We start from the raw sequence: 18045 nt of genomic DNA on the forward strand, positions 1-18045 counted from the left end.
CTATGTGGGTAGGAAAAGAAGCAGAAATGCTGAGAAGATGCTAAGTGTAGAATAAAAACAAGACTGGCTGTGAACCCTCCTGGACATTGATCACTGAATTTGTCAAATAGAACATGGTATGAAATACTAAAAGAATTCTTCTCTTAAAAGTTTGTGTGTGGTAGGTTGCGGGGAAGGGGGTTGTGGAAATGGTTGGAATTTTCTTTAATTATCCAAATAAAACTCCTTGGTTTTGGGTGTGGAGTGTTGGTAAAGGAAATTAATTTAATAAAGGAAATTATAAATCTACTTACCTAATCTTTAGGTCAGGTTCCCTAGGAAACTAACTCTGAGATGGCAATTTGTTTATGAGAAATTTACTGGCGAGCGATCACAACAACAAAACCCATGAGCGAGCGAGAAATAAAATTCAGCCAAGAGGGTGGGGGGAAACTGAAGAGGGTAAAGGGAGTCAAATATATGGTTGTGGAAGGAGACTAGACCGAGGGTGGTGAGCACACAATGCAATATATATATGGCATATTATAAAATTGTACACCTAAAACATATAATGTTATGAACCAATAAATTTAATTTAAAACTATGTTAATATATAGTCATAGAAAATTAAGCAAATGTGATACAGTTGCAGCAAAGACCTCAGTCGATCAGAGTTGGGATGGCCCCCATATGGAGGCAACGGAGCAGGGGCCTTTGTTCCTCGATGTGGACCAGTCCCTGACTGCAGCCTGCTCCCAGGAAGGGGCATCACAGGATCCTCTGGAAAGGGGGTGGCAGTGCAGCACAGACTCCTCTAGAAAGGATAGACCTCCTACTGCAGGAAAGGCAAGAAAATCATCCCTAATGCAAATGAACACGTTCGATACCTACCACAAACAACTTTATTCAAAAAAAGAAATAGAGGTTTTAAGTTTATATAAAGGACCTGAGAAAAATGGTAGAAAATAACTAAAGTTAATATTCATTAAGAACCAAGATAAAAGCCCTAACCAGTTTGGCTCAGTGGATAGAGCGTCGGCCTGTGGACTGAAAGGTTCCAGGTTCGATTCCGGTCAAGGGCATGTACCTGGGTTGCGGGCACATCCCCCGTGGGAGGTGTGCAGGAGGCGGCTGATCGATGTTTCTCTCTCATGGATGTTTCTGACTCCCTATCCCTCTGCTTTCCTCTCTGTAAAAAATCAATACAATATATTAAAAAAAGAAGAAAGATGAAATATATTTAAATAATGACAATAAAATAGATCATCATGTTGTCAAATATTTGTTATACTTTGTGAATTTTTAGATTGTTGCATGTCTTACAAGGAAATCAAAGACATGTGGATTTGTCATCATGTATTTGGTGTCCTCACCCTTTATGATAAGTGGTTAAATTAAATATTAAATTATATGCATAATATATATAATGATATAATATCCCAAGTTTGGGATATTAATAAATTATTTTTCCCTAAATTCTTTTCAATTTCAACAAAAAGCATCCACTCCAGTCCCCTTGGACAGAAAATGTCCAAGAAATCAAAGAGTTTGCCATGCTTCAGTCACAGAAAGGAAACGAATGAATCTGGAAAAGGGGGATTCAGAGATGTGAGATGATCACACAGAGAGAGGAGCAGCAACCAGGTTATGAGGATTGTTATCCAGAGAGAAATTCTTGAATTTTATTCAATGGGGTGAAGTTTTTCTCAAGCTGGCTTATAGGAGCTGATGAGTGAGTTTTGAGGAATGTTGTGAGCCTCTTTTTAAACAATCATTATTAAAAGTTAAATTAGTTCAATTACAATTAAATCGTCTGGGAAACAAAGGTAATCGATACTCGAAGATCACCACTTCCTAAATTCCTTTGCTGTCGTTTCCTATGGTCACATTAGCTATTTTACATTTACTGTGTCTAATGGTGGGAAAGAAATATAATGGAGTGCTGCTGCACACATCTTTCTGACTGCACTTGCAATGACATCACCTTGGTATCTTGAAATGGGTGGCAGATTTGAAACAAAGGAAATTGGTAAGGTAATCACTACAAAGCAGAGATTTTTATCCCCGGAGAGCTGGTTGTTCAACATTTATCAACTATTAGTTTCATCCTAATTAAAATAAGAAAATGTTTTTTTTTAAATATTCTATTTGAAATAAGAAAATAAATAATGTTAGCAACACAGTGGCATAATTAAATTCATGTTTTGTTTGCTTGGGGTTTTTTTCTGTTTCTTTTTAAAAATAATTCTGGTTAATAAGGGAGAATAGAATTGGAAGAAGCAAGGGAGACTGTAAGGAGAATAGGTAGCGAGATTGTATTATAGTCAGATAAGGGTTGATGTGGATCTCAATGACATAAAAGAGAATGAATCAGAAATAAGACAAATATTGTTGTCATACTTCAGGAAGAGGGAAGGGTCAAGCATGACTGTAATATTCTGGCTTGAACAATGGGGGCCTGATTGTGCAATTTACCATGACCATAAAAACTAGAGGAAGAAGGAATAATATAGAGCTGATGACAGGAGTGGGAGAAAAATAGTAGTGCCATTTTGCGCATGTGAAATTTGAGATGTGTCTTATAAGTACCTCGCGCTAACCGATTGCGCCACTGGAGCCCCTGAGATGTGTCTTAAATATCTAACTTACATAGACAGCCTGGTGCTCTCCGTGGAGCGCCATCCCAGGGAGTTCAGGGAACTTTGAACACATTGAGAGCCATGGGACTGCCCGCGATCACCAAGGACAGAGGGTGCCAAAAGAGTAAACGTTCTAGGCCAGTGTCTTTAGGAAGGCTGACATTTCACACTTCCGCTTTTCACTTGACATTAGCAGAATGCTCTAAAGCATTGCTACCAGTTCATTTTCTGTGGACAAAATAAAACAAGATCTAAATGTCACGATCCCTGTTTTACTTTGATGGGCTTTAGCCATATCCTAGGTCACTCTCTTCCTTTCAATTCTAGTTTGTTTCAGAATTCCTCAGTAGTAAGAGGGTTTTTCCCTAGACAGGGGGACATAGCTGCAAAGAGGGATAATTCAGTGATTCAGTGACAAAATCCAATGAGGGATGATGTAAAAACAACATGAGGAAAACAATAAACCACTTTGATAACAAACATGGTGATTATTCTTTTAAGTTTCTTCTTTGTAGAAGAATCCACTCCAGGGTTCTCTAATCATTGTCACCTATAATTGACTCCCTTGGTTCCTATTTTCTTTTAACAAGTCTCCTACCTTCTCCAGTTCCTTGGACTATATATATAAACTAGAGGCCCAATGCATGAATTCGTGCATGGGTGGGGTCCTTTGGCCTGGCCAGCAATAGGGGCTAATTGGGGCAGAAAGAGGTTGGATGGGGGGAGGGGCCATGGGAGGTTGTCCAGGGGATGGGACTGTGGGAGGTTGGCTATGGGAGCACACTGATCGCCAGGGAGCAGGTCCTGCGTTGAGTGACTGCCCTTGGTGGTCAGAACGCATCAAAGCGACCAGTCGACCGGTCGTTCGGTCATTTGGTTGCTTAGGCTTTTATATATATAGCTGACCAGCAAGCATTAGGTAAATTTTCCAGCATAAGACATCCCTGCCAGAAGTCAGTAATAGTCAAGCAAACAACACAGACTTCAAACATTTAGAAAATATATTGTAAAAAATATATTCTGGTATTCTTATATTTGAAAATCTTGAGGATTTCATTTTTTACTTTATGTCTGTCACAGATACAAATGTCAAGATGTTAATTTCGAAAACAGATCCAAAGCCTACTACCTACGCCAGAGCCCAGTGTGAGTGATCAAATCATATAAGAAAAATGGACATCAGCTGATGAAACTTCCTATTTGAAGCAAATACAGATATTATCATTTGCAATAGTAAACATATGAAAAGATCTATGTATCCTGCACATAACCAACCTGTTTGGTTTTGAATTCTAAGTTATTTTAAGTAGTCTAAGTGTGTAAAGTAAAACCCCTAAAAACAAATGAGTTTGGGGTGGGCGGACTGGAGTCAGTCCGAGTTGGCGGAAGCTGTTGCCATGACAAGCGTTTCCTTAAGAAAGCTCCGCTGTTGAGACCATCTGAGCTGGGGCTTGAGGGGGAAGGCGCGAACTTCCTGGGGAACCATCCTTCCGAGGAAAGCAGGACCGGGGGCACCAGCCCAACTACCCCGCAGTATTTGCTTCCAGGAACCTGAGGTCCTTCCCGGCAGGAGGGCCGGCGGAGGAGACCGGCCCGCAACCAGGCCGCTGCAAAAAAAAAAAAAAAGGCAAGAGAGCAAGCCGGCATCTCTAGCGTGGCTGCTCATTGGGGAGACCAGTGGTCACCCCCTCCCTACCCTGTCCATGGAACCCCGGAGGGAGAGTGCTGCCTCCAGAAGCCTGGGTCTTTGCTAGAAAGAAAGCAAGAGATCCAGTTGTCCTTGGTATAAAGGGAGCCCTCCTCCTCCTGCTGCCTCTCTACCATCGCAGTTCCTGGTTGTTGCTAAGGTTGCCTCCATGGTAACATGCGAATGCTGTTTACACTTCCATCTGGGCAAGCTGTTCTGAGCTAGGAACCTACCTACCCTGGACGACCACGGTCTATCGCCACCTGGGGACACCAAACATCGTGACACATGGTCCAGCTTTCACTCAGTTCCCCCGTCCTCTTCCTCTTCTTGCTGCCAAGCTTCCTAAGGAAAAAGGACCAAGACAGAGTCCATCAGTTTCCTCACTGGGCTCCCACAGAAGCAAGGAACAGGAAGTAGGCAGAGAAGCAAGAGACGCTGATCAGTTGAAGAGGGGCTCCGCATTTGCTCTGACGGAGGGTGTCTGAAGGGCTTGGAAACAGCAGGCAAAATGACAAACACTACAGAACATGCCTTGCCAGCCAACTCGACGGCTGAGAGCCGTGAAAAGGAATTTGGCTGCACAGTCATGGAGCTCAGGAAGCTCATGGAGCTGCGTTCGATGGATGGTCTGATTCAGATCAATGACCACCATGGAGGTGTAATGAATCTCTGCAGTAAACTGAGAACTGACCCTGTGGAAGGTCTATCTGGGAGCCTAGCAGATCTGGAAAAACGTAAACAAGTGTTTGGACAGAACTTAATCCCCCCCAAAAAGCCCAAGACCTTCTTAGAATTAGTGTGGGAAGCCCTTCAAGATGTCACCCTCATCATCCTGGAGATCGCAGCCATCATCTCCCTGGTTCTGTCCTTCTATCGTCCCCATGGTGAAGAAAATGAACAGTGTGGTCTACCTATCAATAGCCCAGAGGATGAAGGGGAGTCAGAAGCCGGCTGGATCGAGGGGGCAGCCATTCTGTTCTCGGTGATCATTGTGGTGCTCGTGACGGCCTTCAATGATTGGAGCAAAGAGAAGCAGTTCCGAGGGCTGCAGAACCACATTGAAAAGGAACAGAAATTCTCCGTTATTCGAAATGGTCACATCATCCAGCTCCCTGTGGCTGATATCGTGGTGGGTGATATCGCCCAAATCAAATACGGTGACCTGCTGCCTGCAGATGGGATCCTGATCCAGGGGAATGATCTCAAGATTGACGAGAGCTCTCTGACTGGGGAATCGGACCATGTCAAGAAATCCTTAGAAAGAGACCCCATGTTGCTCTCAGGGACCCATGTCATGGAAGGTTCTGGCCGAATGTTAGTGACTGCTGTGGGTGTCAACTCCAAAACTGGAATCATCTTTACCCTCTCGGGGGCCAGTGAGGAAGAAGAGGAGGAGAAGAAGAAGAAAGGTAAAAAACAAAGAGTCCCCGAAAATCGCAACAAAGCAAAGGCTCCGGATGGGGTGGCCCTGGAAATCCAGCCACTCAACAGCCAGGAAGGCATCGACAATGAGGGAAAGGAGAAGAAGGTGGTCAAGCTGCCCAAGAAGGAGAAGTCGGTGCTGCAGGGCAAGCTGACGCGCTTGGCTGTCCAGATCGGGAAAGCTGGTCTAATCATGTCTGCTGTCACCGTTCTCATCCTGATTCTGTACTTTGTGACTGACAACTTCGTGATACAGCGCAAGCCATGGCTACCCGAGTGCACCCCCATCTACATCCAGTACTTTGTCAAGTTCTTCATCATCGGTATCACTGTACTGGTGGTGGCTGTGCCGGAGGGGCTGCCACTGGCTGTCACCATTTCACTGGCCTACTCTGTGAAGAAAATGATGAAAGACAATAACCTGGTGCGGCACCTGGACGCTTGTGAAACCATGGGCAATGCCACTGCCATTTGCTCTGACAAGACAGGCACGTTGACCATGAACCGCATGACTGTGGTACAAGCTTACATCGGAAATACCCATTACCGTCAGATCCCAAGCCCTGATGTCTTGGTGCCTAAGGTCCTGGACCTTCTTGTCAATGGCATTTCTATCAACAGTGCCTACACCTCCAAGATCCTGCCTCCGGAGAAGGAGGGGGGCCTGCCGCGGCATGTGGGCAACATGACAGAGTGCTCGCTGCTGGGCTTTGTCATCGACCTGAAGCAGGACTACCACGCCGTGCGCAGCGAGGTGCCCGAGGAGAAGTTCTACAAGGTGTATACCTTCAACTCGGTGAGCAAGTCCATGAGCACGGTCATCCAGAAGCCTGGCGGCGGCTACCGCATGTACAGCAAGGGCGCCTCCGAGATCATTCTGCGCAAGTGTAATCACATCCTGGACAAGAACGGAGAAGCAGTGCCGTTCAAGAGTAAGGACCAAGATGAGGTAGTGCACACTGTCATCGAGCCCATGGCCAGTGAGGGACTCCGGACCATCTGCTTAGCTTATCGAGATTTCAATGATGTAGAGCCCCCGTGGGACCATGAGAGCGAAATCCTCACTGAACTGACCTGCATCGCAGTGGTGGGCATTGAGGACCCTGTGCGCCCAGAGGTCCCAGATGCTATTGCCAAATGCAGACGAGCTGGCATTACTGTCAGAATGGTGACAGGGGACAACATCAACACAGCCCGGGCCATTGCCACCAAATGTGGCATCATAGCACCTGGGGACGATTTCCTGTGCTTGGAAGGGAAAGAGTTCAACCGACTCATCTGCAACGAGAAGGGCGAGGTAGAGCAAGAAAAGCTGGACAAGATCTGGCCTAAGCTTCGAGTCCTGGCGCGATCTTCCCCCACGGACAAGCACACGCTGGTGAAAGGCATCATTGACAGCACGGTTGGGGAACAGCGACAGGTGGTGGCAGTCACAGGTGATGGCACCAATGATGGGCCGGCTCTGAAGAAAGCGGACGTGGGTTTTGCGATGGGTATTGCAGGCACAGATGTGGCAAAGGAGGCATCAGACATCATCATAACAGATGACAACTTTACCAGCATTGTGAAGGCAGTGATGTGGGGACGAAACGTCTACGACAGTATCTCCAAGTTCTTGCAGTTCCAGCTCACTGTCAATGTGGTGGCCGTGATTGTGGCCTTCACTGGAGCCTGCATCACTCAGGACTCCCCGTTGAAAGCTGTGCAGATGCTGTGGGTGAATTTAATCATGGACACGTTTGCCTCACTGGCCCTGGCCACAGAGCCCCCCACCGATTCTTTGTTGAAGCGTCGCCCCTATGGCCGAAATAAGCCTCTGATCTCACGGACTCTGATGAAGAACATCTTGGGCCACGTGGTCTATCAGCTCACAATCATCTTTTTCCTTGTCTTTGCCGGTGAGAAATTCTTTGACATTGATAATGGGAGGAACGCGCCTCTACATTCCCCACCCAGCCAGCACTACACCATTGTTTTCAACGCTTTTGTGCTGATGCAGCTCTTCAATGAAATCAACTCACGCAAGATCCACGGAGAGAGGAATGTCTTTGGAGGCATCTTCCGTAATCTCATCTTTTGTGCTGTGGTTCTGGGCACATTCATCAGCCAGATTATCATCGTGGAATTTGGGGGTAAGCCTTTCAGCTGTACGAAGCTCAGCCTGTCGCAGTGGTTTTGGTGTCTCTTCATTGGCATCGGAGAACTGCTGTGGGGCCAGGTCATCTCCACAATACCTACCCAATCCCTGAAGTTCCTGAAGGAGGCCGGGCATGGTACTGCCAAAGAGGAGATCACCAGAGATACAGAGGGGCTAGATGAAATTGACCACTCGGAGATGGAGCTACGCCGAGGCCAGATCCTCTGGTTCCGGGGTCTGAACCGTATCCAGACTCAGATCAGAGTGGTCAAAGCATTCCATAGTTCCCTCCATGAAAGCATCCAGACACCCAAGAACCAAAACTACATCCACAACTTCATGACCCACCCTGAATTCACCATAGATGAGGAGGGGCCACGAACACTTCTGGATGAGCAAGAGGAGAAAAGTTTTGAAAAGGTTCCTAAGTCTGGGACTAGGGTGCTCCTGTTGGATGGTGAGGTCACTCCATCCGCCAACACAAACAACAATGCCGTGGATTGCAGCCAGGTGCAAATTGTTCCCTCCTACCCTGACAGCCCTCTACATAGCCTGGAGACATCAGTTTGAACTTCATTCTCTGCCTCCCATTCTTGCTTTTTCTATTTCTCCCATCTATAAGATGATGATGGGACTTTTTGCTGTCATGTCAGCTGCTCCCAAGTATGTGTGAGCCCTACCTGACCACAAAAGGCAAGAGAACATACCTAAGGATTTCAACTTAAACTTGAGTTGGGGTTTGTAGCAGGACCTAGTCAAACTCCTGCCGGGTAGTGAAGAGTAAAACCTACTCCTTGAGTGTATCAGTTGTCATTTTTAAAGAAATGATACGATCTTCTTAGCATTCATTCCAACCGAATTCTTCCCCAGTATTCATGCTTATGTTGTCATCTCCTGACTTCTGGATTTTACCTTATGAGTCTGTGTCATTTATAACCTCAGTTGAGGGTTCAGAAAGACAAATATTCTCAAATGAAATGTGTGGGAAGCAGGAATGGAATGTATGGAATTAGCCTATAGAGTGATTGTTTTTAAAATTGTTTTCCCATTTTGAAAGCTTATACCTAAGCCATGTAGCTCTTTCTACCCTTCCAGTCAAACTTCTCCACTCTCTCTTAACTATTGCCTTCCTTACCTACACTTTTATTTTAAGTTGTGATGATTAAGAAAGTGGAAAGGACCTGGCTGAATTAAGTCAAATTTGACCATTCTTCCTTCTGGCCCCTATGGAACCATTGATTTAGTTCTAGAGGCAGATAGGTTTTCTTTGCTAACAGGGTCTTTTGAAGCAATTGAAAGCTGGTAAGAATGTGTTCTTGCTGTTATCGGTTACACTTCTACACTTGTCAGGTATTTGTGGTGTCTACGTGCTAGGGAGATCAACCTTGACCTTGAAGCTTGCACATGTGTGGTATGTAGTTTTTACCATCACCCTGAGATTTCTTGTATTTCTAAAGTGGTGGTAAATGAGTCTGTTGAGATGGCCCTGTCTCCTAACTGAGCTTTGGTATCGAGGACCAGGAGCTGGCATGTCTAGGACCAGACAGACCATGAAAGCCAACTCTGATGGAGTCCTGGGGTGGTCACTGCTGCTTTCAAAACCATCTGCCAAGGTTCTTCCAGGGCAGGACCTGGTTATTGGGGGAGTGAGTGTTGAGAAGCCTTGGGAGAGGCCTAAGGGCCGTCTAGGATCTGAGCTTGAGTCCCAGCTTTGATATTCCCGTCAGTTGTCTAACTCTACTCTTTGCTGTGTTCCCTAACTTGTCCTGTCTCTGAAAAGGTCCCAACCTTCCTCAAATACTTTGATTTTGAAAATATGAATCCAGAGTGGGAGGCTCCAGTGACATTTTGCTGACTGAAAGGAGCAAAAGACCCACCCTGCAGAGCTCCCCTCTGTCCTCCCCACCTTCCCCTCTTGTGCCCCACTCAAGCCCCTCTCCAGAGCGTGCTCGCCTGCTGCACAATCAAGCCCTGTGCCTCCTTTCCCTGAACACTGCCCAAAGCATCCCCTCTCACCTGCCTCTCAGGAGCTGGGGACTTCACTAGGAGCTCTTTAAGTGTTCCTTCATGGGACAAGGTGGAGCCATATTGGCAGCAGCTCCATTTTTATCTCCGAGCAGGGGCGTCTCTCGTGTCTGCCAATTCCCCATTGGGTAGCTGGGGAAGCCTGCCCCTCTTTGCAGTGCCAGGGGAGAAGGGAGAAGGGCTTGAGGCTCTTGTGAACTGCCAGATGTCCATCTGTGAGAGGAAGGGCACCCAAACCTGTCTTCTCCAACCTTTTCTTCTGGCTGCCACCCCCTCTCCCGCTTTCACCTGAGCTGGCCAAGGCAGGAAGAGGAAAGAAACATGCTCCCTACACATCCCGTTATTACAGAATCAACCACGTTGGATTTTGGTTTTGTAAAGGTGACCTGCGTCAGTGACCTTTTCTCTGCCTGTAACATGGGGGAGGAAAGACAGCTCATGCAAGGTCTTAGGTGTTCACATGTCTATTTATTAAGTACATTGGAAGATTTCGTTCTGACAAGTCTTTTATTACCTCAGATCAGTTTTTTTTTTTTTTAAAAAAAAGCCAATAACAAACTTTGGAGGCTATTTTACCATTCCTTCTCCAAAAAGACTCTCATGGTGCCCGACAGGTTACTCCTGAGAGCTAGTGTCTACTTATAAAGTCAATGGTTTTTTGTGTATTCTAGTTTCCACAGTAGGAGAGAAAATATAGAAATATTATGCAAAAAAATATATATAGTTTTCTTTAGATCAGAAACGTATTTTTTGAGTCAGCCATATGTATTTTGTTTAAAGGATATAAAATAAAGTGCTGTCATGTAACCCTGTGGAGGGTTTAACATGACAGGTGACTTAGTATATTTGTCATTGGTTTCCAAAACAATGCAGCGTAATTCCTTTCTCCAAACAGCCATCTTTATACTTAGGGGGGGAACAAAAAAACAAAAAAACAAAAACAAATGAGTTTGACCTTAACTCAATTTTGCAATTCATTTATACATAAATGGAAATGTGATATGTACCAACTAATTCTTATTATTTTAGCCAAGAAACAGAACTAAGCCCAATTCTCAGAAATGCATCTACTATTTACTATAGTGTAGGTATCTCTCAAAGCTCTATTTTAACAAACATTGGTTTATATGCTAGCATTCTCTGTGCTTTGAATTGTGGCAATCTTCTGCATTTTACTTAGTGTATGTACCTGCTCCTGTAGCTATTCTTTACTTTGAAAATGATAAGTCATTCATTTACACTTCTTTGTCGTTAACTTTTTGGATGTTCAGGTATCCAAAAGCAGATAGCACAACTTAGTAAGATCTATCTTTGGAAATCACCACTTAAATCTCTAAAGTAATCATATTGATTAACCAGAAAATAAGATAGATAAAAGACACTCCAAAGACTCAAAGTTTCAACTAACAGGCCTTGAGTTTTCAAAGGAGACACAGCAATGAATTTTGGTGGGAGGGCTGAAGAAAGTTGAACTTGTCTGCTTAATAAAATGAAAGCCTTTTTCTAAGTTTCTTTACTTTCCATCAATAAAAACAGGCAAGTAGAGCCTTGCTAAGCATCTGCCAGAGGAAATTTGTAGGACATGTCTCCATTGGTTGACAAGAGTCTGCTCTTTCATCTCTATCAGTGTGTGGTTTAGGAAAAGATTGACCAGTTTATGTTTGCATTTCCTTTAATGTTTCCTTTGGACAAAAAAGGGGTAAGAAACTTCATTCTAAGAAATATAATGTACTTAGTAGAAAAGAACCATCAACTTTGCTCTGAGCTTTCTGTAGTACACATGAAATAAAGCATAATACAAACTCTAACATAATTTATAAGTTCTATAAGATCAGGAACTGATCCACTAGACAACTATAAATAAAAAAATAATCCTATCTAATAATAGACAAGCATGGCAATTAACCGTACCTCCAACACGCTTCCCATTGGCTAATCAGGGCGATATGCAAATTAACTGCCAACCAAGATGGCGGCCGGCAGCCAGGCAGCTGAAGCGAACAGGAGGCTTGCTTGCTCCAGTGATGGAGGAAGCCAAGGTTCCCTGCCTGCCGCCGCCGGCCTCTGAGCTTGCACTCTAAGAAACAATGTTTCAATTATAGAAGCCAAACAAACCCAGATACCTGCTTTCAGCAGCCGAGGTCTCAGAGCTGGAGCCGAGCCTCAGAGCTAAAGCTGGCTCTCAGTTCCAGTGACAGCCATAGAAGGTAAATAAATCCCAGAATTAAAAATAAAAAAGGAAAAAAGAAGAGGTTGGGAGCTTCAGTTGCCCGCCAGCCTGAAAACAGCCCTCAGCCCCTCACCCAGACTGGCCAGGCACCCCAGTGGAGACCCCCACCTTGAAGGGGGTGTGACCAGCTGCAAACAGCCATCATCCCCTCATCCAGGCTGGCCAGGCACCCAAGCAGGACCCCCACCCTGATCTGGGACACCCTTCAGGGCAAACCAGCCAGCCCCCACCCGTGTACCAGGCCTCTATCCTATATAGTAAAAGGGTAATATGCAAACTGACCCTAACAGCAGAAAGACTGGGAATGACTGGCCACTATGACACACACTGACCACCAGGGGGCAGACGCTCAATGCAGGAGCTGCCCTCTGGTGGTCAGGCCGCACTCACATGGGAGGAGCTCTGCTCAGCCACAAGCCAGGCTGATGGCTGCCAATACAGCGGTGGTGGTTGGAGCCTCTCCTGCCTCCTCAGCAGTGCTAAGGATGTCCGACTGCAGTTTAGGCCTGCTCCCCGCTGGCAAGTGGACATCCCCCGAGGGCTGCCGGGCTGCCAGAGGGATGTCTTATTGCCATCTTAGGCCCAATCACCCGGGGAGCGGGCCTAAGCCAGCAGGTGGTCATCCCCTGAGGGGTCCCAGACTGTGATAGGGCACAGGCCGGGCTGAGAGGCCCCTCTCCCCCCCGAGTGCACAAATATTTGTGTACCGGGCCTCTAGTTTAAATACAAAAGTATCTATTTTTGATTCAAGAAACTGAGAGACATTTTCCCTAAGAATCTTTGTACCAGAATCAAAAGTGTAAAATCAATGTATTCAAAGATAATTCTCCCAAGAGGCTATCCAGATGGCCAATAGACATGAAAAGATGCTCAATGTCACTAATCATCAGAGAAATGCAAATTAAAATCACAATGAAGTATCACCTCACACCTGTCAGAATGGCTATCATCAATAAATCAACAAACAACAAGAATTCTTAGAAAAGGGAACCTCTTGCACAGTTGATGGGAATGCAGATTGGTATAGCCACTATGAAAACCAGTATGGAGAGTACTCAAAAGCTTAAAAACAAAACTGCCTTCAGACTCAGTGATTCCACTTCTGGGTCTATATTCAAAGAAACCCAAAACACTAATTTGAAAAAAATATATGGACTTCAAGGTTCATTGCCATGTTATTTACAATAGCCACGATATGGTAGCAACCCTAGTGCCCATCAATAAGACAAGTGAATTTTAAAAAAATAAAAAAGAGGTAGTACATATGTACAGTGGAATATTACTTAGCTATAAAAAAGAGTGAAATCTTACCATTTGCAGTAGTATAGACATATTTAGAGGGTATTGTGCTAAGCAAACTAAGTCAGTCAGAGAAAAAAAAATACCACATGATTTCACTCATACGTGGAATCTAAATAATAAAATAAATGAACAAATAAAGCAGAAACAGAATCATAGAAACAGAGGACAGAGTGATGGTTACCAGAGGGGGCTGGGTAAAAGAGGTGAAGGGATTATGAAGTACAAATTGGTAGTTACAAAATAGTCACGGGGTGTAATATACAACATAAGGAATATAGTCAATAATATTGTAATAATTATGTATAATGCCAGTTGGGTATTGGAAATATCTGGGGGGGACACTTTGTAAAGTATATGATTGTCGAACCACTATGATGTACATCTGAAACTGATAAAAAATATTGAATGTAAACTGTAATTGAAAAATTAAAAGCACACACTATATATTCAAACTGTCTTTATAGTAAATATCAAAACAAATGGCAAGGGTTGCTCTTAGAGCAGTATGGAGTCTATAAAAGGACAATACTAAGATGTTTTCATAATTTATTAAGGAAAGATTTGAGTAGCAAATGTACAGATTTCCAGATTTTAAGAAATCTTTTAGAGTGAAGAAGGCCATAAATACTTTACTGTGCTTAGCCTGATTTTCTTTCTGTGTATTTCAATATAAATACAAGGAATATTTTAGTTTGGAAATAATGAAAATTTTCTGTGAAATTTGTTAAATTCCCTCAACTTGTCTTTGCTCTTGCTTTATCTCCAACTTGTAAAATCAAACAGAACATTTTTCATTATATTGTGCTTTATTCATGTGTGCTTTGAGTCCTTGGATATGCAAGAGTATGCAGCATGGAGATTACTGCACAGAGAATGCAACTCAGTCTTTAAAATATGTGAATCCATTTTAAAAGTAAACAGGAAGCATCCATGCCAATGACATTACATTGCAGCATTGCACAGAATGAAGAAAAGCTGGGAGTTCTGACACAAGCCACAACAGAGAATAAAGCACTGAACCTAAGAGTTAGTACTAGCTTTAGAATCCTATTTAATATTCACTAAGGGTATTCCAAAAATGTCAGGTCCTGCTCTTTAAACTTTTATTGTGCATCTGTGCATTTTCTGACCTTTTAAAGCCCTGATTCACTAACTTTTTAAGCCAATGGTGAAAATATTTCTAGTTTCCACGCAAATATATTCGGGTAAAAATGGCATTTAATTTAATAATGATTAGTGAAGAATGTTTCACAGTTAAAATCAAAAGAAAATTCTGGGTACTTTTCTAAAGGGGTATGTGCTAATAATCTGCATATAATAATCTTCAAGGGAAATACTCTAGATGTAATTCGTCACTCAAAAATTCTTATTAAAAAAGCTTACTACTTGATACTTAAGTATATACAAAAGCATTTGCTGTGTTGATTAAACAACTGAATAGAAGACATTGTGATATCACCTTTCTCCTTATGTAGTTTCAGTTACTCATGAAGCATTTATCAAGTCTAGCAATACAATTAGATACAAAGACCAGAGGTATGATGCTTTATTCCAGGAAATGGTGCCTTCACAAAGAAATCAGACATGTGTACAAGGAATCACAATTTGTAGCATGAAAGAAGCATAAATAATGCCATGTGAGAACTGAGAAAGATAAACCTAACCCCATAATTTCACAGAGAACGTAACTATAGACTCTCTAAAATTAAATGCTTAACTAAAATAAAATACCTGTAAAGATTATCAAGATTACAAACACTTCATATTTATATCACTTTGACATTTTACTTTCTATCTTTGAATAAATCTTGACAATGAGGCCACCTCCTCAGACTATATTAGCTTACCAGTGGTTCTCAACCTGTGGGTCGCGACCCCTTTGGCGGTCAAACGACCCTTTCACAGGGGTCGCCTAAGACTATCCTGCATATCAGATATTTACATTACGATTCATAACAGTAGCAACATTAGAGTTATGAAGTAGCAATGAAAATAATTTTATGGTTGGGTCACAACATGAGGAACTGTATTTAAAGGGCCAGAAGGTTGAGAACCACTGACTTAGACCCTTAAAGACTCATACTGATTGACTCACAGTTTAATATTCCCTTTTTAAGTAGGAGATATTAAATTGACTTATTGTGAGTCAAAGTTCAAAAAAGTATCACCTTTGTCTCTTAATGTGTTCCTTATCATAGAGTCACAACTTTAGAAAAGAAGTATGTCAGATTTACCTGTGTAATTTTTTCAAACTATACTCTATTCCTAGTCTCTGATAGTCATATTTTGCACCTTGATATTCTTTTGCTCAAAACCTAGGAATTACTGTCCTGGTGTCTACAGTAATGATGTTGTAATACTCTCTGGCACACTAAGTAAGTAAAACGTTGGAAATGTATTTTCAATTTAATACCTGGAATTTTAAAATCTATATTATATATGTATAATAGAGAAATATGCTAATTCACCGGGACGTCATAACAGGTTGACTGGACAGGAGGAGGTTGCACGCACAGGGTCGGGGGCGGGGCGGCAGGAGCCTCAGCGCCTTGGCTGAGGGAGGTCCTGATCAGCAGCAGCCACAGCTACTTCAAGGGCTAGAGAGGGAGGCAGGGCTGGACTGGCAGCGGCCGCACGCTGCTGCAGGGCCGGATTGGAGGGTGAGCAGTGCCACACAATTTTGAATCATGCGCTGGGCTTCTAGTTTATTATAAAATATCTAAATAAAATAGTTGCCTATATTTTAAATAAAGAAATCTATGTATCTTAAGTGATTTTCATTCTCCTTGCCTGCCAGAAATATTTATGTTGATTATGTTAACTTCTTGGTTAGTACAGTTTCTTTATCATTTTCTGCTCCTTTTATTTGCCCTTTTATATGTGTATCACTAATGTCATTGTATGGTGTATTTGTTTTCTGTTGCTAATGTAACACACTTAAATGTTGCCACATAGAGCCTGCTTATGAAGGCAAAGGCAGTTTTAAAAATGGATAATATATTTTCATCTTTTTATTTAGAATAACCTTCTTGAATGTTTAGAATAGTTTGAAAAATGTAAATATTAGTTCTTCTTTGAATGTTTGGTAAAATTCACCTGTAAAGCCATCCCATCCAGAAATTGTGTTTGCTGGGAGTTTTTGATTACTGCTTTAATTTCATTAGTTGTTATAAATCTGTTCAAATTTTTTGATTCTTCTTGATTCAGTGTGGGAAGATTTTACATTTCTAAAAATGTATCAATTTCTTCCGGACTGTCCAATTTGTTGGCATATAGCTTATAATATTTTCTTACAATCCTTTGTATTTCTGTGGAGTCAGTTATTATTTCTCCTCTTTCGTTTCTTATTTTATTAATTTGGGTCCCCCCTTTTTTTTCTTGATGAGTCTGGTCAAATATATATCAATGTTATTAATCTTTTTGAAGAACCAATTCTTGATTTCATTAATCTTTTTATAGTTTTTAAGACTATTTCTTCTATTGCTGGTCTGGTCTTTATTATTTCATTTTTTTCTACTACCTTGGGGCTTTGTTTTCTTTCTAGTTCCTTAGGTATAAAGTTAGATTATTTGACATTTTTCTTGTTTCTTGAGGTAGGCCTGTATTACCATGAATTTTCTTCGGAGGACTGCTTTCACTCTGTCAGCTTAAATTTTGAATTATGTTTTCATTTCCATTTATCTCAAGGTACCTTTTGATTTTTTTCTTGATCTCCATGTGTTTGTGTATTTTTCAGTTATTTTCCTATAACTGATTTCTACTTTCATAGCATTCTTATCAGAGAAGATGCTTGATATGTACATTCTTCTTGAATGTATTGAGACTTGTTTTGTGTCCTAACATGTGGTCTGTCCTAGAAAATGTTCCATGTGCAATTTTTAAAAATGTATATTGTGCTGCTTTGGGATGAAATGCTCTAAAAATATCACTTAAATACAGCTGGTCTAGTGTCTCATGTAAAGCTACTGTTCCTTTTTATTATTTTCTGTCTGGAAGATTTATATATTGGTGTCAACAGGGATTTACAATCCCCCATTACAACTGTAATAATGTTATTTTCTCACTTTATGTCCATCAAGGTTTCCCTTATATGTATTCCTATGTTGGGTGCAAAAATGTTTACAAGCTTTATACCATTGTTGGATCAATTCCTTTATAATTATGTAACATTCTTCATTGTATATTGTTTTACCCTTAGTTTAAAGGCTATTTTGCCTGACATCAGTATTGTTTCCCCAGCTTTCTTTTCCTTTTAATTTGCATGAAATATATTTTTAATCCCTTTACTTTCAGTATGTGTGTGAATTTTCTTCTGAGGTAGTGTCTTGTAGACAGCATATATATGGGTCCTGTTTTCCTATTTATTCAGCTACGCATGTATTTTTACTAGAACACTTAGCCCATTTACATTTAAAGTTATTATTAATAGGTATATAGTTATTGTTATTTTAGTCTTTAAAATTATGTTCCTCTTTATTATTATTTTTTTCTTCTTCTTAAGGAAGACCCTTTAACATTTCTTATAATACTGGTTTGTTGGCAATGAACTCCTTTAGCTTTTTCTTCTCTGTGAAGCTCTTTATTTCTCCTTTTATTTTAAACAATAGCCTTGGGGTGTAGA

General features: G+C 42.0%; 1 protein-coding gene across 1 annotated transcript; it reads left to right on the top strand.

Moving 5' to 3' along the window:
* The first annotated feature begins 4816 nt into the window (after positions 1-4816).
* LOC138998788 (plasma membrane calcium-transporting ATPase 4-like) lies at positions 4817-8437 on the top strand. Its single transcript, XM_070400794.1, has one exon. The coding sequence runs from the start codon at positions 4817-4819 to the stop codon at positions 8435-8437; it is 3621 nt and encodes a 1206-aa protein (XP_070256895.1).
* The last annotated feature ends 9608 nt before the right edge of the window (positions 8438-18045 follow it).

This window comes from Myotis yumanensis, unplaced genomic scaffold, assembly GCF_028538775.1.
Source record: "Myotis yumanensis isolate MYYU_CA2020_CCGP unplaced genomic scaffold, mMyoYum1.0.hap1 SCAF_21, whole genome shotgun sequence".
NCBI lineage: Eukaryota > Metazoa > Chordata > Mammalia > Chiroptera > Vespertilionidae > Myotis > Myotis yumanensis.